Source organism: Xenopus laevis, chromosome 1S (genome assembly GCF_017654675.1).
Source record: "Xenopus laevis strain J_2021 chromosome 1S, Xenopus_laevis_v10.1, whole genome shotgun sequence".
NCBI classification, from domain to species: domain Eukaryota; kingdom Metazoa; phylum Chordata; class Amphibia; order Anura; family Pipidae; genus Xenopus; species Xenopus laevis.
In genome coordinates, this window is record NC_054372.1 from 183,776,748 (window position 1) to 183,797,086 (window position 20,339).

The window sequence follows — 20,339 nt, forward strand, 5'->3', positions numbered from 1 at the left end:
AATGAATTGAAATTAAAAAGTTGCTTAGAATTAGCCATCCTACAACATATTAAAAGTTAACTTAAAGGTGAACCACCCCTGTGCATGATAACTCTTGAAAATCGAATGTGAATTTTTTTTTTTTTTTTTAAAAAAAAAAACTTGAATCGAATTTTAACAATTCCCTAGTCGAATTTGACATTTTTGGCCATAAAAAAACCCTCAGAAATTCGAATTTTCACTTCCACCCTTGATAAGGTTAAAGGGGTGGTTCATCTTATATATTAACTAAGAACTCAAATGTGACTATTCGTCGCCTTAAACCTGCCGAATTGCTGTTTTAGCCTATGGAAGACGTCATGGGATCAATTTGGAGTTGCAGCCTTCCTGACATTTTTTTGCGCATAAAAAACCTTGATTCGAGTTCTTGGGTTGATCCTATTCATCCAACTTTGAAAAATTAGATTTTTTTTTTTTTAATACATTTCGATTTCATGGAAGTTTTAAATAACTCCCATAAACTCAAGATTTGACCCTTGATAAATCTGCCCCTAAGTGTTTTGCTGGTTGCACAAATCAGAGCTGGAGGCTCAGTAGCCAATATAAATCTTTTAACCTGTTCGTTTGACTGAACAACCGATCCCCATGGCACGAAAAATGTCGGACACCCCACACACATTCTGAAAATAGTTTGAAATGAAGATTCGTACGATTTTTGGATTGTCGAGTGTATCTTTGCTTCTATGGCCAACTTAAGGGTGGTGCCACACGTAGCGTTCAGGGGAGATTAGTCGCCCAGCCACAAATCTCCATCTTCTTTGGGCGACTAATCTCCCTGAAATGCCTTCTCTCCAGCTAGAGTGTGAGTCGCCGGCGGGATGGCACTCGGAGCACTTCGTTTTCTGAAGTCGCCCGAAGTTGTCTTCTGAGGAAACTTCGGTCAACTTCAGAAAACGAAGCACTCTGAGTGCCATCCCGCCAGCGAAGTTGCCCGAAGTTGCCTTCTGAGGAAACTTCGGGCGACTTCAGAAAACGAAGTACTCTGAGTGCCATCCCGCCGGCAATTTAGATTCTAGATTTGCCCAAAGAAGAGGTGATTTGTTGCCGGGCGACTAAATATCCGCAAAGCTCCACATGCATCTCTGCCCTTAGGATCTAAATCGCTGGAGGGATGGCACTCAGAGCGCATTGTTTTCCGAAATTGCCTGAAGTTTCCTCGTGTGGCAACTTCGGAAAACTAAGCAATTCGTGTGCCATCGCCCGGCAATGTAGTTTCTAGTCGGCAAGAAGGCGGTTCCGGAAGATAAGTCGCCGAAGAGGTGATTTGTCGATGGGCGACTAAATCTCCCCGAATCTCCACGTGTGTCTCTGCCCTTAGGATCTAAATCGCCCGCGGGATGGAACTTGGAGCATGTGGTTTTTCTAAATCGCCTGAAGTTTCCTCGTGAGGCAATTACAGAAAACGAAGCGATTCGAGTGCCATCGTCTGCCAATTTAGATTCTAGCCGGCGGGAAGACAGTTCGGGGATATTAGTCGCCCGAAGAAGAGGCGATTTGTCACGGGGCGACTAAATCTCCACGAATCTCCACATGTGTCTCTGCCCTTAGGATCTAAATCGCGGTTGGATGGCACTTGGAGCGTTTCGTTTTCTGAAGTCGCCCAAAGTTTCCTCAAGAGCCAACTTCCGAAAACAAAGCGCTCCGAGTGCCATCCTGCCGGCGATTTCGATTTTATCTGGCGGGAAGGCAGTTCGGGGAGAAGAAGGCAATTTGTCGCCGGGTGACTAAATCTCCCTGTATCTCCACATGTGTCTCTGCCCTAAACTGTAAATCTGAAACCATTGTCAATAACAGTTTTTATCTCTGGGACAAATGATGATAAAGAGTTTTCTACAAAGACGACTGCATTTTGTGTAACGGTTTTTACACTTTCTGCCAGTGAGAAATGTATGAGAAGCGAACTGTGGTAGGATGTGAACACCGCTGAAAAGCTTTTAAACACATTTTCTCAATAAGTGTGACTTGCTTTCTTTCCCCAAGTTAAACGATTAGCCATTTCGGATTTAACAAAAAAATATAATTGAAGGAGACATATACCCAAACTGCAGCAGAAGCTTACATATATTTCATTTCTATCTGACCCTTCCGCCTCTAGACAGAAGAGCAGGGGGCACTCCTGTTACACATTCATAATATTAGGAAATCTTTAAAAAAAAATGTAAAATGCAGAAGAACTCAGAAGAGTACTTTTGCACTGTAATACAGGTAGATTTATTTGCCCTTTAAATAATTTCAGTCTGAACAGTTTGGTCAAGAGAAATAGTTTTAAGGAATACGGCCGTCCTTAAATGGGAACTATCGCGAAAATGAAAATGTAATATAAGCTTCATCATACTGAAATAAAAAACGTTCTAAATACAATCAATTAAATATTCTGCATTGTTTCTGAAATAATCAAGTTTATCTTCACTATCCCTCTCTCAGCATCTGTTTCTCTTCATTCTCTCTTCATGCGGCAGTTGGGTGACAGATATTCATTGACAGTTAGATCCAATATATCTTCTGGAGGGGCTCCTTTCCTAGTAGATGAATTAGAGCTCACTCAAATAACGGATTCCAGTACAAACAAAATAACTGCCCTTTTCACAAATTCTGCATGTAGAGAGACATGATGTCTGGTGATTTTAATAGAGTGAGCTCTTGTACATCTTCTAGGCAAAAGGAGCCCCCCTATGAGATATATTGGATCTAACTGTCAATGAATATCTGACACCTAATTCCTGAATAAAGAGAGAATGAAGAGAAACTAAGAGAGGAATAGTGAATGTAAACTTGATTATTTCAGAAACAATACAGAATATTTAATTGCTTGTATTTAAAAAGTTTCTTATTTCAGTATGATGAAGCTTATATTAAATTTTAATTTTAGTGATAGTTCCCCCCTTTAAAATAATATTCATTTTTCATCTTAAGTTGAAATTCAAATGAATGATTAGCTTGTCGGGTCCTCCAAATACAGTAGCTACTGCAAGGAAGTGCACGGATTTGGTTGCTATGTGACAGCTTTCCTTGCTACCTGAGCACCCAACTCATCCCTTTCACAGTTCCTGTGATGTCATAAGGGGTCTGGAATCTAACAATATCCAGGGACACATTTTGGACCCAAACAGCAGCTGTTTGTTGTACTGGAGCAGGATGTAAATATATCCTAAATCCATCTGCTACCTCTTCTACAAACTCAAGCCAAGCAGTGATTTCTTTTTCCCCACAGGGATGACCGGTTGGATATAGTCAAGTTTTAATATCATGAAATTATGTGGCTGTGAAAAAAGCTTCAATTGGAACTCAGGAAAATGCTGAATTCGGAATATCTGACAAATATACCTATGCCTTTTGTAAATAGGAGCAGCATGCAGTTCTTCACTCTACTCAGCAGTCGCTTCAATACGTGTAATGTGCAAGGTTTCTGCCCCCGTGTGGACTATTTGGTGAAGTTCTCCCTCTTCTGGCTGACAAGATCCATCTTGTACTTCGATGGCCTGCTGGATGTGTTGTATACTGGACTCGTCCAAAAGTTCTGCCTCAACCTCTTCCATGTGTATCTGGTTGATGTGTTCCACATGCACTTCCTCAACTTGTATTTCAGTGCCTGGCTCTATGTGTAGGTGTTCCACCTCAATGTGGCTCAGCTGCACTTGCGTCTGTAGATCCAGTATATGTGCCCCTTTTACCTGGTTCACCTCAAGTAGGTCTTGATGCAGGTGACCAACAGTTAACTGTGGAGGATCCACTTGCACCTGTATAAGCTGCTCTACAGGCACCACATGGACTTCTTCCACCTGTTCCACAAAAGTCATGGATGATACAGACTCAGTCTCTGTGGATTCGGGAGGAAGGACGACCTCTGTGACTATTCTCTCTGAGATGTTGTGAGCCTCTTGCAGATGTTTCCTTAGCTCGTTTCCTTGCATAAACCACATATCACAGAGGGTGCAGTGATTCGGCTTTTCCCCAGTGTGAAGCACCAGGTGGTCCTTAAACTGGTCCCAACAATTAAAGATACTGTTGCAAACCTGGGAACACAATATATTTACATTTTAACATGATGGAATGGAGACTTCTATCTACTCACATTTGTAAGCTCATCGTATTTCACTGCCTAACCCTCCCTTATGACATGCCAGGTTCTTAAAGGGGAACTATTGTGAAACTGTAATATAAGCTCTCTCAAACTGAAGAAAGCAACTTTCTAAATACAATCAATTGAAAATTCTGCATTGCTTCTGAAATAATCAAGTTAATTTTCACTATTCCTCTCTCAGCATCTGTTTCTCTTCATTATGTCTTAATGCAGCAGTTGGGTGTCAGATATTCATGGACAGTTAAGCTGGTCATAGACGCAAAGATCCGACTTCCCCATCTCCAGACCTGCCACTAACCATTCCGATCAAATAAAGTAGTAAAAGAACAGATCAGCCGATGTTCTGCCCCTGACAGCAATTGTACGAAAGTTATGTCCGACAAAGCTAGTGACAGTCTCCCACTGAAAATCATCCGATCGGCAATACACGCAGAGATATTATCGACAGCCGACAGAAATCTTTTAACCTGGCCGATTGACCAAACAACCGATCTCCATGGGACTCTCCACACGTGGTCTGAAAATCATACGAATCGGATGTTTGTGTCTATGGCCAGCTTAAGAGCCAATATATCTTACAGGGGGGCTTCCTTTCCTAGCAGATGAATTAGAGCTCACTCCAATAACTGATTCCAGTACAAACAAAATATAACAAAATAACTTTTGCACAAATTCTGCATGTAGAGAGACACGTCTGGTGATTTTAATAGAGTCAAATACAAGAGGTCCTCTGCACTCAACTGGTGTCTAATAAAAGGGCAGCTACGTTTGGGAGTTTTACTTTGAAAGCAGCAAGTAAGTTGCAGGTAAAACTTAGTCCCTTTGTAAAATGTATAATGAAGCAATAGAATTCTTAATGAATCAGATGAAAATTAAGTGTAGGACTGGCCAGATATGGGATGACTTTGACGTAGTTGGTCAGCTTAAATATATTGCAATATATGGACAAACAATCCCTGTTTTGTTTAAAGGGTAAGGCATTTTTCAGTAGCAGTATGCACAAAATGTCTCTGTCTTAAATATATTGATAATGGGTTGAGTGCAGAGGACTCTTGTATTTGTCTATATGTATTTTGTGGTCACAGCCTCATTGCACCCCCGCCTAATGTGTTTAAAAATTAGTGGTGAGCACAACTTTCCCTTGTTTGTTATGTGACCTCTGATACATCTTCTAGGCAAAAGTAGCCCCCCTGTAAGAGATATTGGATGTAACTGTCAATGAATATCTGACACCCAACTGCTGCATCAAGAGAGAATGAAGAGAAACAGATGCGGAGAGAGGAATTGTGAAGATAAACTTGGTTATTTCAGAAACGGTACAGAATGTTTAATTGATTATATTTAGAAAGCTTCTTATTTCAGTATGATGCAGCTAATATTACATTTTCATTCTTGTGATGGTTCCACTTTAATGTATTTGACTGGGAGCAACTTCAGTTGTACTGATCTGATAACTTCCCTGTATTAGCACTTCTCATACAGTCTAATGCACTCTTGTTATTGTCCTTATAATAACTGCATAGTTTCTATGAAGTCTAACCTGAACCACAGTAAAGCTGCATCCAGAGCGCACTGGATTTTCACTAGGGATGCACCAAATCCAGGATTCGGTTTGGGATTCGGCCTTTTTCAGCAGGATTCGGTTGAACCAAATCGGAATCCTAATTTGCATATGCAAATGGAGAGGGATATCGCGTGACTTTTTGTCACAAAACAAGAAAGTAAACAATGTTTTTCCCTTCCCACCCCTAATTTGCTTATTGCAAATTAAGATTCGGTATTCGGCTGAATCTTTCGCGAAGGATTCGGCCGAATCCAAAATAGTGTATTCAGTGCATCCCTAATTTTCAGCAGGAAAAAGTTGAATGGATTCTGTCATTATTTTTATGGTGTATTTTTCAGTTCTAAATTACACTGTTTACACTGCAAATAATTCACACTACCATGTAAAATTTCATTCCTATTCCAACAAGTGTATTTTTATTTTAGTTGTAATATTGGTGTGTAGGTGCATCTCAGGTCATTTTGCCTGGTCATGTGCTTTCAGAAAGAGCCAGTGCTTCACTATGGAACTGCTTTCTGGCACCTATTGTTTCTCCTACTCAATGTAACTGAAGGAGTTGCAGTGGGACATGGATTTTTACTATTGAGTGCTGTTCTTAGATCTACCAGGGTGCTGCTATCTGGTTACCTTCCCATTGTTCTGCTGATGGGCTGCTGGGGGGGGGGTGATATCACTCAAACTTGCAGTACAGCTGTAAAGACTGACTGAAGTTTATCAGAGCACAAATCACATGACTGGGGGCACCTGGGAAACTGACATGTTCAGGGGCGTAACTATAGAGGAAGCAGACCCTGCGGCTGCAGGGGGGCCCAGGAGGTATAGGGGCCCCCCGAGGTCCTAATTCATATACAATTTCAATAAATATTGGAGAAACAAGTCAACCTCTAAACATTTTGGGGGCCTGAAAAATAATTTGCTGTGGGGCCCAGTAATATCTAGTTACGCCACTGGACATGTCTAGCCCCATGACAGATTTCAAAATTAAATATTTAAAAAAAACTGTTTGCTCCAGATTACAGTGCAGAAGTCAAAATATAGAGAGAAGGCGCACACCCATTAAAGTAAAGTGAGGGGTGCTAATCCATAGGGGACTCCCCATAAGGGTCTCCAGACAAGACTATAAATACTCAATGTAATTGATAGCACACCCAATTTCAAAAAATAATAGAAAAATGTATTACAAAAAAGTAAAGAAAATACAAAAACTTATACAAAAATAATGAATAATATAACAATGAGCCCAACGCGTTTCAACCTTAAGGGTCTTCCTCAGGGGCATAAATAGACAAAAAAAAACAAAAAGGCAGAAGTCTGCTGGAGCAGCACGAATGCATTTTGAAAAAAATATGTTTTCTCATGACCGTATCCCTTTAAAGAAGCTGCTAATGCAAGAAAAGAGCTGCTAAAGAGGATCCAGTGTAAAGCAGTCCTAATAAAGAGCACAGATATACTGGAATTAGCAACACAATATAAGAGAATGTGAGAAAAGAGAACTAGAATAAAGGGAGTAAATCAGAATGAGCAACAAAACATAACATGGTTCTCACTCACCTGACATTCATACAACTTCTTCCTTCCCTTTTTGGCACCAACACCGTACTGACAAGCTGACAGGTGACACTTTAGAGTGCTGTTTCTAGCAAAATGCTCGTGACAGTTAGGGCATTCAAATGGTTTTTCCCCTGTGAGAAACAAAGCAGATCCATGAAAGGCATCAGTTAATATTAACAGCACAAGGGCCAATATTATTACAGGAAACACCAAACCAATGTACAGGAGTGGATTTCAATTCCCAGTTCATCTGCAGGCGGTCATTTGTAATTATTTGGGGTCATGTGTGATTCTAAACCAATTTTTTTTAGCTGTTCCCTACCTGACTGGTCTAAAGTGCAGTGCAAGGATATCAGTTAATTCCTTGAAGTATTAAATAGATACTGATAATTAAAAAGCAGTAATTAGAATCAATTAAAGCACCAATTCATTTAAAATTCATAAATTAGCTAAATAAATAGTAATGCAAAGGAACTAAAGTGCTGTGCAATGAATAATTAGAGAAATTTGATTTCCGAATATTTTCAATAGCTAATTAACGAGAGGAGGTGATAATTATAATTTCACGGAATCAATTATAAAGCCACTTGCTCAGATTAAAAAGAAAGGACAAGAAAATGATATAAAGAATGGTGGAGTTGTTCCAAAAGCTGCTGCCTGATAATTTCGATCCCTGGGACACCATAAAGCTGGAGAAGGTGGGATAACCGTGACTGTGGTCTCGAATTTTATATTGCCCTAAACTCAGCTGAGAAGAACTAAATTAGCTTGAAAGCTGTTTAACATACAGGTGTTTATTACGAGCACAACTAGTGATATTTTGTAAAAATTGATTTCCCAACTTCAATGTATTATTATACATGAATAAGGAGTAAAGGTCCCCATAGATGCAAAGATTTTTCTTGCCGAACGACCGATTTTAGCGAAGTCTGACCAATGGAATCCCAGAAGGCCCATAATAGCCAGAACACTACTTCCTGCTTTTCAGCTCTCTTTGTTTCCACTGATTGGTTACCCGTCAGCAACCAATCAGTGACTTGAGGGAGGGGCACATGGTTCATAACTGTTGCTTTGGAATCTGAGCTGAATGCTGAGGATCAATTTCAAACTCACTGAACAGTTATGTCCCATGTGGCCCCCCTTACAGTCAATGACTAACTCAGAGTTAGAGAGCTGAAAAGCAGGAGGCAGTGTTCTGGCTATTATGTAACACATCCAGTCACTCCAGTCTTTATACATTACATTTTTGGCTAACTATATTAAAAACATTTTTTATTTTGAACAGCCTATCTATTTATCCAGTTTTTATTTTCACACTGAACTGTTCCTTTAACATTTGAACAAACGAACCTGTGGTTTTTTTTGCAGGAAAAAATATATATTTTGAAAGCCCCCAAATTAGTTAGAATAATATTTCTTTAAAGCAGAAGAAAAGGCTATAATTAAGAAAGCTCTATATAAATACACCAGTAAACCCTCAAAGTAATGCTGCTCTGAGTCCTCTGTCAAAAGAAACACCACATTTCTTTCCTTCTATTGTGAGACTTCCTGTTTTCAGCATAAACCGCTAGGGCTTGAGCATGCTCAGTTTGCTCCTCTTTCCCACTCCCCCTCACTGCTGTAATCTGAGCCCAGAGCTATGAGGAACAGGGAAAGATTTAGGCAAGAAGTGATGTCACACCAAGCTAATATGGCAGCTGCTATCCTAAACAAACAGAGAGCTTCTAAAGCTGTTTACTCAGGCATGGTAAAGTATTCTACAGAATAAATATAGTGTTATAGATTGCACTATTGTAGTTAATCTATAGACAATATACTGCTTCCGTAGCTTTCCTTTGCCTTTAATAAGAAGTTAATTACAAGTAAAGAATGAGTGCCATTACCTGTGTGCTTACGCAGATGCTCTTTGAAATGTCCAAAGTGATCAAACTGTTTATCGCAGTACTGGCACACGTGGATCTTTTTGCCCGGTCTCGGCCTCTTGTTGGCCGCACTTTCGTCTAGATGGTAACAGGTGAGGTGCTGCTTCAAGGCAATCTCTCGTGCGTAGCTTTTATTACATATTTCACACTTGAAAGTGTCCGAGGAGTGTGATTTCATATGTTCCTTGAAATGGTAAAACAATTTAAATGAACGATTACATTTCTGACAATGGAACATGTTGTTGACATGTGACAGATGAACCTCCATAATGTCAGCGCCTTCTACCTGTTTGCCGGTGGCATCGCTTTCATTGCTACTCTCCTCCTCTAACTGCCGTTTCCTTTCCCCGTGGCGGTATTTACTGGTTATGTCAGCCAGGAGAGCCAGGGCAGAATCATCGGATGTATCGGTGCTTTGGATGTACTTGATGGACTGCTCTGCGATAGCCACCTCTTCCATGGTTGCCACATTATCATCTAGTTCAATCGTTTTTTCACCTATTTCTACTTCGATTTCCAGCGGTTCTCCCTCTGAAGCCGGTAATGTTTCTGCGAGAACTTCTGAAGATTCCGCAATCTTCCACTTCTTTATGCTGTCTGTGCTTTCAGTTTGGTCCCCCGCCTCAATTAGAATACTTTCTTTGTTTCTAAAACAAAAATTGATGTTTGTTTACAACATTTCAGGGTTTACTTACTAAAAATCATTGGATTAAACGACAACCTGCCGAGTTCATGTACAAGTCAATGGCAAAGGTCCGCTGAGCCATATGGAGATGTTAATTAGGGATGCACCGAATCCACTATTTTGGATTCGCTGAACCCCTGATTCCTTTGCGAAAGATTCGCCAAATACTGAACCGAATTCGAATTTGCGTATGCAAATTAGGTGCAGGAAGGGGAAACATTTTTGACTTCCTTGTTTTGTGCCTAAAAGTCATGCGATTTCCCGCCCTTAATTTGCATATGCAAATTAGGAGTTGGATTCGGTTTAGCCAGGCAGAAGGATTCGGCCGTATCCTGCTAAAAAAGGCCGAATCCTGGATTCGGTGCATTCCTAATGTTAATAGCCTTCCTGACATTCAAGGTTTTTTTGGGAGAAAAGCTCAATTCGTACAAATCGAATACATATTGAAGACGATTACAATTTACGGGTTAGAACCATTTGATCGAATATTAGACATTAGAATTTTTTCTTATATAACCTCCCAGTCGAATTGTGAATATATTCGAATTGAAAAAAATTCTCATGAATTCGAAATTCGACCTTTGATTAATTGGCCTCTAGGGGTTCCTATTTGTTAGGCATCCCATCAGTGACCTTTTTAACCCTCGTCAGTGTTCCACATTTCTACAAAAAGCAAACAGGCCCAAGCTAGTTTTTTGCAGAGCTGGCATCGCTCTGATCATTAGTCAGACTAGGCACAAGCACATTACTGAACATTTCAAAATGATTCTGTGCTGTTCATAAGTAAGTCTAACTAGAAACAGGGCATATCTGAGAGGCTGGGTATAGACAATGACAACAAAGATGGTGAGGTTTTTTTTTGCAGGAGGCCTCCACCTGTGTTGTCCAAATAAATGTATTTGAACTTTTAACCACCTTTTGGTTTATTATTTTTTGTTTTATATACCGTATATACTCGAGTATAAGCCGAGTTTTTCAGCCCCAAAAATATGCTGAAAAACTCTACCTCGGCTTATACTCGGGTCAAGCGCAAAAACGGTCGACGTTGTCTAAGAATAGTCGCCGGCGCCTAAGAATAGTGGCCGGCGCCTAAGAATAGTCTCCAAGAATATTCAACGGCGTCCAAGAATGGTCGCCGGCATCCAAAAACGAGACGCCGGCAACTCCAATGGGAGCAGAAACCCTCAATTTTTTGATTGAAACTTACCAGAAGCTGCTGCATTTTTCACCCTAGGCTTATACTCGAGTCAATAAGCTTTCCTAGTTTTTGGAGGTAAAATTAGGTACCTCGGCTTATACTCGAGTATATACGGTATATGTTTTTGATATATATATTTTCCATTATCTTTGTTGTTGTTCTATAAACATGCACTCATAGACTGGGATGAACCGTGAGTAGTGTTTCCTCGATTTATTCGATTTATTTTTGTTTTTGCATTTATTACATTTTGGTAGAGCTTAAACTGGCATTTTGCACCATTCTTCTGTAATTGATAGACAATGACAGCCTACTCTTAGAAAAGTACCCTATGCTAGTGAATTTTTTAAAGGAAAACTATACCCCTCAAACAATGTAGGTCTCTATAAGAATATATTGCATTAAACAGCTCATATGTAAAACCCTGCGTTGTATAAATAAACAGTTTTCATAATAATATACCTTTTTAGTAGCAGGTGCCATTGGGTAATCATAAATAGAAAATTGCCATTTTAACAATGAGGGCCGCCCCCTGGGATCCAACGAGTCACGGTGCACACAAACAAACCATACATGTTGGGTCACATGAGCCAATTAACTGAGTTATTCTGTCTTTTGCTTCCACACTTCTTCCTGTTACAGTTAGAGCTGCAGTATTTCTGGTCAGGTGATCTCTGAGGCAGCACACAGACCATCACAAAATGGTGGTTCAAGGCAAGAGATGTTTTACTTAAATATATATATCGGTATGACAAGATTCTTTAATATGCCACTTAATTTGATATAAACTTTCTGTTGCTCAAGTATTCATTTTGGGGGTATAGTTGTCCTTTAAAGAAGAGAAACGTCAGTCTAGAAAGAGTAAGAGGTAAGTGATTATAGAGTCAAATTAGCACAGACAGTGACTGTCCCTTTCCTTTCCAAATAACATGTGTCCAATTCTGTTATTGCACAAGTAAGATTTCATCAAACAACAGACAGTTATAGCAGCAGTCAAGTTTAGAATTTTCAGGTGCCTGGAGTACCCTCATGTCAACAACAAACCAGCAATTGTTAAAACAATGGACAGTACATCTGCTGTAATTCCATCAGGACTTAGATGGCTTCACATTCAATAAAGTAGGTGTATGTTTTCTTTTACTCTTGTACTATTATGACTAGTTCCCTAGGTTAAGACATCTCTGGAACGATTGCTGCAATAAGCAGCACTTAAAGGAGAACTAAAACCTAAAAATGAATATGGCTAAAAATGCCATGTTTTATTTACTGAACTTATTCACCATCTTGGAAAGTGTCTGTGACAATCACATGCTCAGTGGGCTCCGAGCAGCTGTTGAGAAGCTAAGCTTAGGGCTTGTCACTAATTATCCAGCAGAAAATGAGCTTCCCCTGTAATATAAGCTGATGCTACAGGGCTCATTATTAAATTCTGATGCTAATTGCACTGGTTTCTGTGCTGCCATGTAGTAATTATCTGTATTAATTACTAATCAGCCTTATATTGTGACATTTCTATTCTATGTGTACTGTATATTGTGAGTGTGTCCCTAAGCTCAGTAAGTGACAGCAGCACAGAGCATGTGCAGTGAATCAGCAGAAAAGAAGATGGGGAGCTACTGGGGCATCTTTGGAGACACAGATCTTTACTGCTAAAGGGTTGTGGTTGCCTTGGGTTGGTACAGAAACACAAAACATAATGTACAACATTTCTAGCTACTTCTTTAGTTAGGCTTTAGTTCTCCTTTAAAGATGACCTGCAGAAGCCCAGTGAGAATGTACAGTGCCACAGACACAGAGGAGAGGTAGTTGCTATTGTACTCTATATTCTATGTGCTGGTACAGAATACACAACACATAAGAAATATTAATTCTTTATATTTATTTAGTTAGCCCTCAATAAACAATCACAGGTGTAATTCTTCTCCGTTTCTGTACCTGAATTCAAGTGCTTTGATGGCCTCGTGCATCTGTAGATATTCTGCGGCTTTCCATATGTCGCTAGCCTCCTCCTCATCTTGTATCATCAGTTTTGCTGTGTATGTGAAGTCGATCAGGTGGCGAAAGGCGGCATTGCTGACACCTGATTTGCAAAGAAGCACGAATACCAGTGTCATTTTTACCATACAGGAAATGTTGTTGATGTGCACATTGTTTTAACGGAGTACAGGTATGGGATACATTATCCGGAAACCCATTATTCAGAAAGCTCTGAATTATGGAAAGGCAGTTTGCCATAGACTCCATTTTTTTCCCAATAATCCAAGTTTATAAAAATGATTTCAGTTATCTCTGTAATAAAAAAACAGTAGCTTGTACTTGATCCCAACTAAGATATAATTAATCCTTATTGGAAACAAAACCAGCCTATTGGGTTTATTTAATGTTTACACGATTTTCTAATAGACAAGGTATGAAGATCCAAATTACGGAAAGATCCATTAACCCCAGGTCCCGAGCATTATGGATAATAGGTCCCATACTTGTGTAAATTGTTTTTTTAAGTACAGAAATATTGTCATTGGTTTATATATAATGTTTTACTTCCAACAACCGCTAGTCATGTTTGATCATGAAGAGGGAGTAAACTTACAGTGTTACCAGATATAATATATATAAAATACACAAAAGCCATGAATATCCTGTAAATTATATCCTTATAAACGGTGAGTTCTGATGTCATCAGTTATAAACGGTGAGTTCTGATGTCATTTCTGTCACGACTCACTGAAATTTGTGTATTATAATAAATAAAGTACTCCCAGTTGTAAAATATGAGGATATTAGAAATTACCTTGGAGTTCCATAACCTGTATTAAAACACTCGGCCTTCTGCCTCGTGTTTTTATATGGTCATGAAACTCCTCGGTAACTAATAATATCCTTATATTTTACAAGAGGGGGTACTTTACTCACTTTTTTTACAGTCGAACTTAAGACTCTATGTGAAAATAAGTTGAGTGAATGTGAAATGTGTAATTGCTAGTTTATAAACACTTTGCACTTTACTCCTTGACAACTCTACTTCTGTAAAGGAGAAATTTTATGTGGGTCAAATTAAATATTGGCCACTCCCCTATGTTGGTGCACAACAGCCCCCTACATTCCAGTGATATCACGGTTCAAACCGTATAAAATCCATGGGAACCTGAATGGGAACCTATAGTGGCAAGTAATAAAAGGAAGTAGAAGGATGTCCTGCCTCCTTGATGGAGGGAGTAAGGCAGCAGGACTCCTGTGTGGCGCGTGTCTCCCATACGCATAAGAGTTAAGCAATGCAAACAGTTACTTACATTCAGTTAACAGTTTAGATGATTTAACTTAGGTTGCATTAAAAGAGCAACAAAGAATGTAATACCTTCAATTTCCACTAATGGCTCCTGAGTGAAATCTTGAAAGAACTTATAGAAGAAGTGACTGCATGCGGCAAGAACGGCCTTGTGAGCTTTAAACTGATGACCTGGTCACGGCAATTCAAAGAAGAGATGATTAAAAGCGTGATACAAAAACTCACCAACTGAAATAAGTAAATGAATACATAACAGGAAGACACATGATTACAAATGATCACACTAGGGATGCACAGAATCCACTATTTTGGATTCCGCCGAGCCCCCGAATCCTTCACGAAAGATGCATATGTAAATTAGGGGTGGGAAGGGGAAAACATTTATTACTTCCTTATTTTGTGACAAAAAGTCATATGATTTCCCTCCCCTAATTTGCATATGCAAATTATGATTCAAATTCGGTTAGGCCAGGCAGAAGGATTTGCCAAATCCGAATCCTGCTGAAAAAGGCCGAATCCCGAACTGAATCCTGGATTTGGTGGATCCCTAGTGATTTCCCTCCCCTAATTGCATAAGCAAATTAGGATTTGGTTCGGCCGGGCAGAAAGATTCGTCAAATCCTGCTGAAAAAGCTTGAATCCTGGCCGAATCCCGGATTCGGTGCATCCCTAGATCACAGACATGTTATAAAGTGGTGGAAGCAACATACATACCATCCACTATTAATGTGATGTCTGTAAACTGATCGAGTTCTCGCTGTTCATTTAGTCGGTCCAACATCACTTTGTAATGGTCTGTGAACTCCTGAATGCAGCCCATCGTCTCCTCTGCTTCCATACCGGGACAGCTTGTCTGAAGTAACAAAAAAGTAAACTAGAATTCAAGCTAGATCTATTTCACCTCCAAAAAAAAGACAATGCTACCTACAGTTTTCATAGTTAGTAGTATGAGTACAGGATTTATAGTTAATAAAGTACCCCCTATTGTAAAATATAAAGATATTATAAGTCACTGAGGAGTTCCATGACCATAAAAAACACGAGGCAGAGTGCTTTTATACTTCTAATATCCTCATATTTTCTAACAAGAGGTACTTTATTTACTATAATACACATTTTTAGTGAGTCATGTGACTAGAATGACATCACTACTCACCGTTTATAACTGATGACATCACTAGTGACCTTTTTTAAGGATATAATTTACAGGATATTCGTGCCTCTAGTGTATTATAACACAATACCTTGTACCTGATAGTAACTAAGCTGCATGAATCCATATTGATGGCATACCAATCCTATTGGGTTTATTTAGGGTTTAAATTATGTTCAGCAGACTTAAGGTATGGAGATCCAAAGTACAGACAGATCCCTTATTCTGAAAACTTCAGGTCCCAAGCATTCCAGATAAGATCCTCTAGCTGAAGTTGGGAAAGAGAAGACAATGTCTACTAATTCAATTATTTGCTCAAGTACTAAGGTGCAGATTTGTTAAAGGAGAATTCAACCCTAAAAGTAAAAAACCCTACTCCCCTACATAGATCCCCTCCCTCCTCCCCCAAGGCTAAATGTTACCCCGGGCAAATGCTCGGTAATGTTTTACTTAAACCTCGGTGCAGATTCAGGCATCAGAGTTCACGGGCGCCATCTTGAGCTGATTCGGTAATCTTCGGAATGAGACCGGCGCTTCAGCAATTTTCGTGAGTTTCGCAAAACAGAAAATTGCTCCAACTACCCATGCGCCGACATGCCAGCCTCATTCTGAAGATTACCGAAGTGGCTCAAGATGGCGCCCGTGAACTCCCATGCCTGAATCTGCACCGAGGGGTAAGTAAAACGTTAGGAGCATTTGCCAAGGGTAACACTCAGCCTGGGGGGGAGGAGGGTCTATGTAGTGTAGGGTTTTTTTTTTTACATTTAGGGTTGAATTCTCCTTTAAGAGTCGAATAGTAAATTTGAATTTTCAAATTTTTTTTGGTGTCAAAATTCACACATTCAAATCTAAATTCGAATCTGAGATTTATCACACCTCAACCATGGAAACAGTTCTACTTCAAATATTCGACACCTAAAACCTGCCAAATTCATTTATAAGTCAATGGCAGAGCTCTGTTTAACCTTTTGAAGATGTTAGTAGGCTTTCTGACATTCAAGGTTTTTTTTCGGAAGAAAATTCGATTAGAATTTCGCTCGTATTCCAGTCGAATACGAATTGGATTTTTGGCTCGTTCCCATTCGATGGAATTTAAGACAAATCTTTATTTTTGTGAGTACATTCAAATTTAAGTAAATTTAAGTAAAACAAATTCATATACATTCAAAATTCAACCTTTGATCTGCCCATAAGTGTTTAATGGTTTTTACACACACATCATGCCAAATATATTTTTTAACTTTCCCTGTGGTTCCTCAGCGGAATCACTCAAGCAATGGCACTAGATTAAAATAAAATAATTTTCCCCTAAGGCACATGTGTGAGTCTAATGGGCAGATTTATCAATGGTCCAATTTCTAAGTTATGTGAATTTTTTTTTAACTCTAATAAATTCGACGTACTCACAACTCTAATGGGAGGTTATTTAAAGGGCATGTAAAGTCTAAAATAGAATAAGACTAGAAATGCTGTATTTTGTATACTAAATATAAACATGAACTTACTGCACCACAAGCCTAATCAAACAAATAATTTATGCTTTCAAAGTTGGCTACAGGGGGTCACCATCTTGTAACTTTGTTATACATCTTTGCAAGACTAAGACTGTGCACATGCTCAGTGTGGTCTGGGCTGCTTAGGGATCGTCATAAACAAAGTTGCTTGAGTTCTGCATGGCTGGGAAGTAAGGTGGGGGCTCCCCCTGCTGTTCATAAGTATGATTGTTTCCCTGCTCAGCAGTTAGGGACCGTCTGACAATTCCTATCCACAGCAGTAAATGAAGGGAGAATTTCACTGCATACAGTCCGGTTTCTTATAAAAACGGTACACATTTTTTAATTAAAGTATATTGGAGATAGGTTTCTTTTTCATTAAAGAAAGTAAAAATTGGATTTTATTTTTGTGCCTTTACATGCCCTTTAAAGGGGACACGTCACCCAAAAAAATTATTCAAAATCCTATTTTATCACATTAGTCAAGCAAAATGAACTTTAATTACATTGTATACATTTTTTAAATCTTGTTTCCTTCAGTCTGGGAATTCATAATTATAACAAGCAGGCAGGAGCCATTTTATGGACACTGTTATTAAGACAAGTCTTGTATCATCTCAGAATCTTGTTTGTGCACCAGAATGGGGGACCTGATCTCCATCCCCATGCCCTGGTTACACTATTAAAAGGTGAAGAGAACTGGGGAATGTGGGGAGAGCAGTGACATCTAGGATGTGCTGAATGGAAAGTGAAAGTAATTGTCTGCCCTGCCTCTATGCCAAGGCATAGAGGAAAGGAAAACAATATTTGATTGACAGATGAGATTTTTAAACGAGTTTACAACTATGAATGCTTTAATAAAGAATAGAAATTGGATTTCATGTTTAATTTGAAAATGACTTATTATACAGCTTTTTGTGTCTGGGTGACAGGTCCACTTTAAGAAAAAACCAGAACGTCTAATATTCATTCTCATATGAAGGACCCAAAAATTTGAATGGAGTTTTCCTCCAAAATAAAAACTATCAGGGAAGCATTTAACATCTTCAAATTGTTCAACAGACCTCTGCCATTAACTTCTACATGAACTTGGCAGGTTTTAGGTGGTGAATATTCGAATAAGAGCTGTTTCCAGGGTCCAGGTGTGATAAATCTCACAATTCTAACTCGAGTTGGTGGTTTAAAATTCGAATTTGTGAGTTATGACCAAAAAAAAATAATTCAGATTTGAATTTACCATTCGAACCTTAATAAATCTGCCCAAAGTCTGCGCTAGGAAAGGTGAGAGAGAATGCTGCCTTACTCACTCATTTTTGCTAGGAACAGCATCAACCCAGAGAAATAAACTTAGCGACTGGATTGACTGGCAAGTGTTGAACACATTGGTGCCCCTCAGGGAATCTGGTTTTCTTGTCCTTTAAGGTGGAACCTCCTTTCTTCTAACGTCTCTGGAAGACCTTGTGTAATCAGCGAGTCCCCTCACATTTATAAACAATGTAAAAACCATTTGAACAAGTCACATAGAATGGCAGACCGCTTTTATCACACAACTTGGTGCTCAATTTGTTGCCACCAGAACCCAACAGCAGCGACATCTCAAAACTCAAGAGATTCCAGACTTAGAATCATTCCTTTATTAATGGGGTTGTTCACTTTTGAATTAACTTTTAGTATGAAGTAGAGAGGGATATTCTGAGACAATTTGCAGTTGGTTTTCATTTTTTATTATTTGTGATTTTTGAGTTATTTCGCTTTTTATTCAGCACCTCTCCAGTTTGCAATTTCAACAACCTGGCTGCTAGGGTCCAAATTACCCTAGCAACGATGCATTGATTTAAATACAAGACTGGAATATAATAAGGGGAGGGAATGAATAGTAATAAAAAGTTACAATAACAATACATTTGTAGTAGTGATGTGCGGGTCAGGGTTTACCTGACCCGCACCTGACCTGCTCCAACCCACGCCTGCTTCTGGGGGTCCTTTTATAGACCCACCCTGCCGAAGACATCACAATGACGTCACAAAAGGGGCGGAGATCAGATGCGAGACTATAAAACTGGAACCAGGAAGTAGGATGCCGGCATTTGAAGGTGGCGGGCGGCGAGAGCAGCAGAAGAGCTCAACCCGCACCTGCCCACGAGGTCGACCCGAACCCGCCGGTATCGGGTCGGCCCGCACATCACTAATATGTAGCCTTACTGAGCATTTGTTTGTTTTTAGATGGGGTCAGCGACCCCCATTTGAAATCTGATAAGAGTCAGAAGAAGAAGGCAAATAATTCAAAAACTATATTATTAATAAATAATGAAGACCAGTTGAAAAGTTGCTTAGAATTGGCCGTTCTTTAACATACTAAAAGTCAACTTAAAGGTGATCCACCCCTTTAAGGGAATAAAATAATGTGGGTTAATCATAATAAAGGGAAGATTCTTTTCAATCCAAAGCATTTGGGTGAGATTTCCCAGCAAGCATAGGAATGCTGCCCCCTATTTTCTCCACAGTAGTGGAAACCCGACATGGGACTTTCTCTCTCACTCTGAAGCAGCTAACAATAGAATGGGAAACCAAGTGGACAAAACTAAACAATGAGTATATAGAAATATGGAAATAACTCCAGTGACTCATTATGATGTTCATGGGGAACCACAAGGGGCAGCGCTTGAACCTCACCTTCCCTCACTAAGTGGCTGCTTCCGCCAGCTTTATCAATGGTCTCATCCCTCTCGTTGCCTATTGGGCGCCTGCCCGTCCATCATGTCAAGAATCTGACCAATCGCGTCCCCGCCTTAAACACCGGAAGGCCTGCTTCAGCTAGCCAGCGCCTGCCTCGGGACCGTGAATATGCAAAGGAGAACCGGGAGCTAAATTGAAACTGCAGTGACCCGTCCTGTAATGCGCACAGTTACTGAACCACATTGCTTGGGATTAACCCACCACCCGGAAACGGGCCTCTAGTCTCCCTCTGTTTATACTGCAGCGCCAGTCGGTCACTATTACGTCATCAAATCGCGCATAAAGAATAATCGCCCACCTGCAAGCAGACGGCGTTATAGCATGTGGAAGTGAGGGAGACGCGCCAGTCGCCAGTGACGCGGGGGAGAAGCTGTGATAGTTTTTAAGTCACTCACCGGCTAAAGCGAGATAGGCTGCCCGCGGCCTCCACCTCCTCCAGTCTGTGATGGCTGTGGGGGAGGGGGAAGGGCGGGCGCCTCAGCTTCCCAGCATCCCTAGCGCGGGAACTGACGTCACGCCGGCCTCTGACCTCCCTACTGAAGTGAAAGTGAAGTAGATGAATGAAGGGTTTTTAGTCTTACGGAGTGAAGCCAGCATCCAGGCGAGAATGTGAAACCTGAAGTTTGGTTAA

General features: G+C 39.9%; 1 protein-coding gene across 4 annotated transcripts; it reads right to left on the minus strand.

Moving 5' to 3' along the window:
- Positions 1-3,233: 3,233 nt before the first annotated feature.
- znf131.S (zinc finger protein 131 S homeolog) lies at positions 3,234-20,242 on the minus strand. Of its 4 annotated transcripts, NM_001096407.1 has the most exon segments (8): positions 3,234-4,052; positions 7,236-7,366; positions 9,119-9,341; positions 9,444-9,804; positions 12,976-13,120; positions 14,396-14,497; positions 15,041-15,179; positions 20,104-20,138. In NM_001096407.1, coding segments are annotated over 7 exon segments (1,734 nt in total). In that variant the 5' UTR covers positions 15,165-15,179; positions 20,104-20,138; the 3' UTR covers positions 3,234-3,404.
- Between the last annotated feature and the right edge of the window lie 97 nt (positions 20,243-20,339).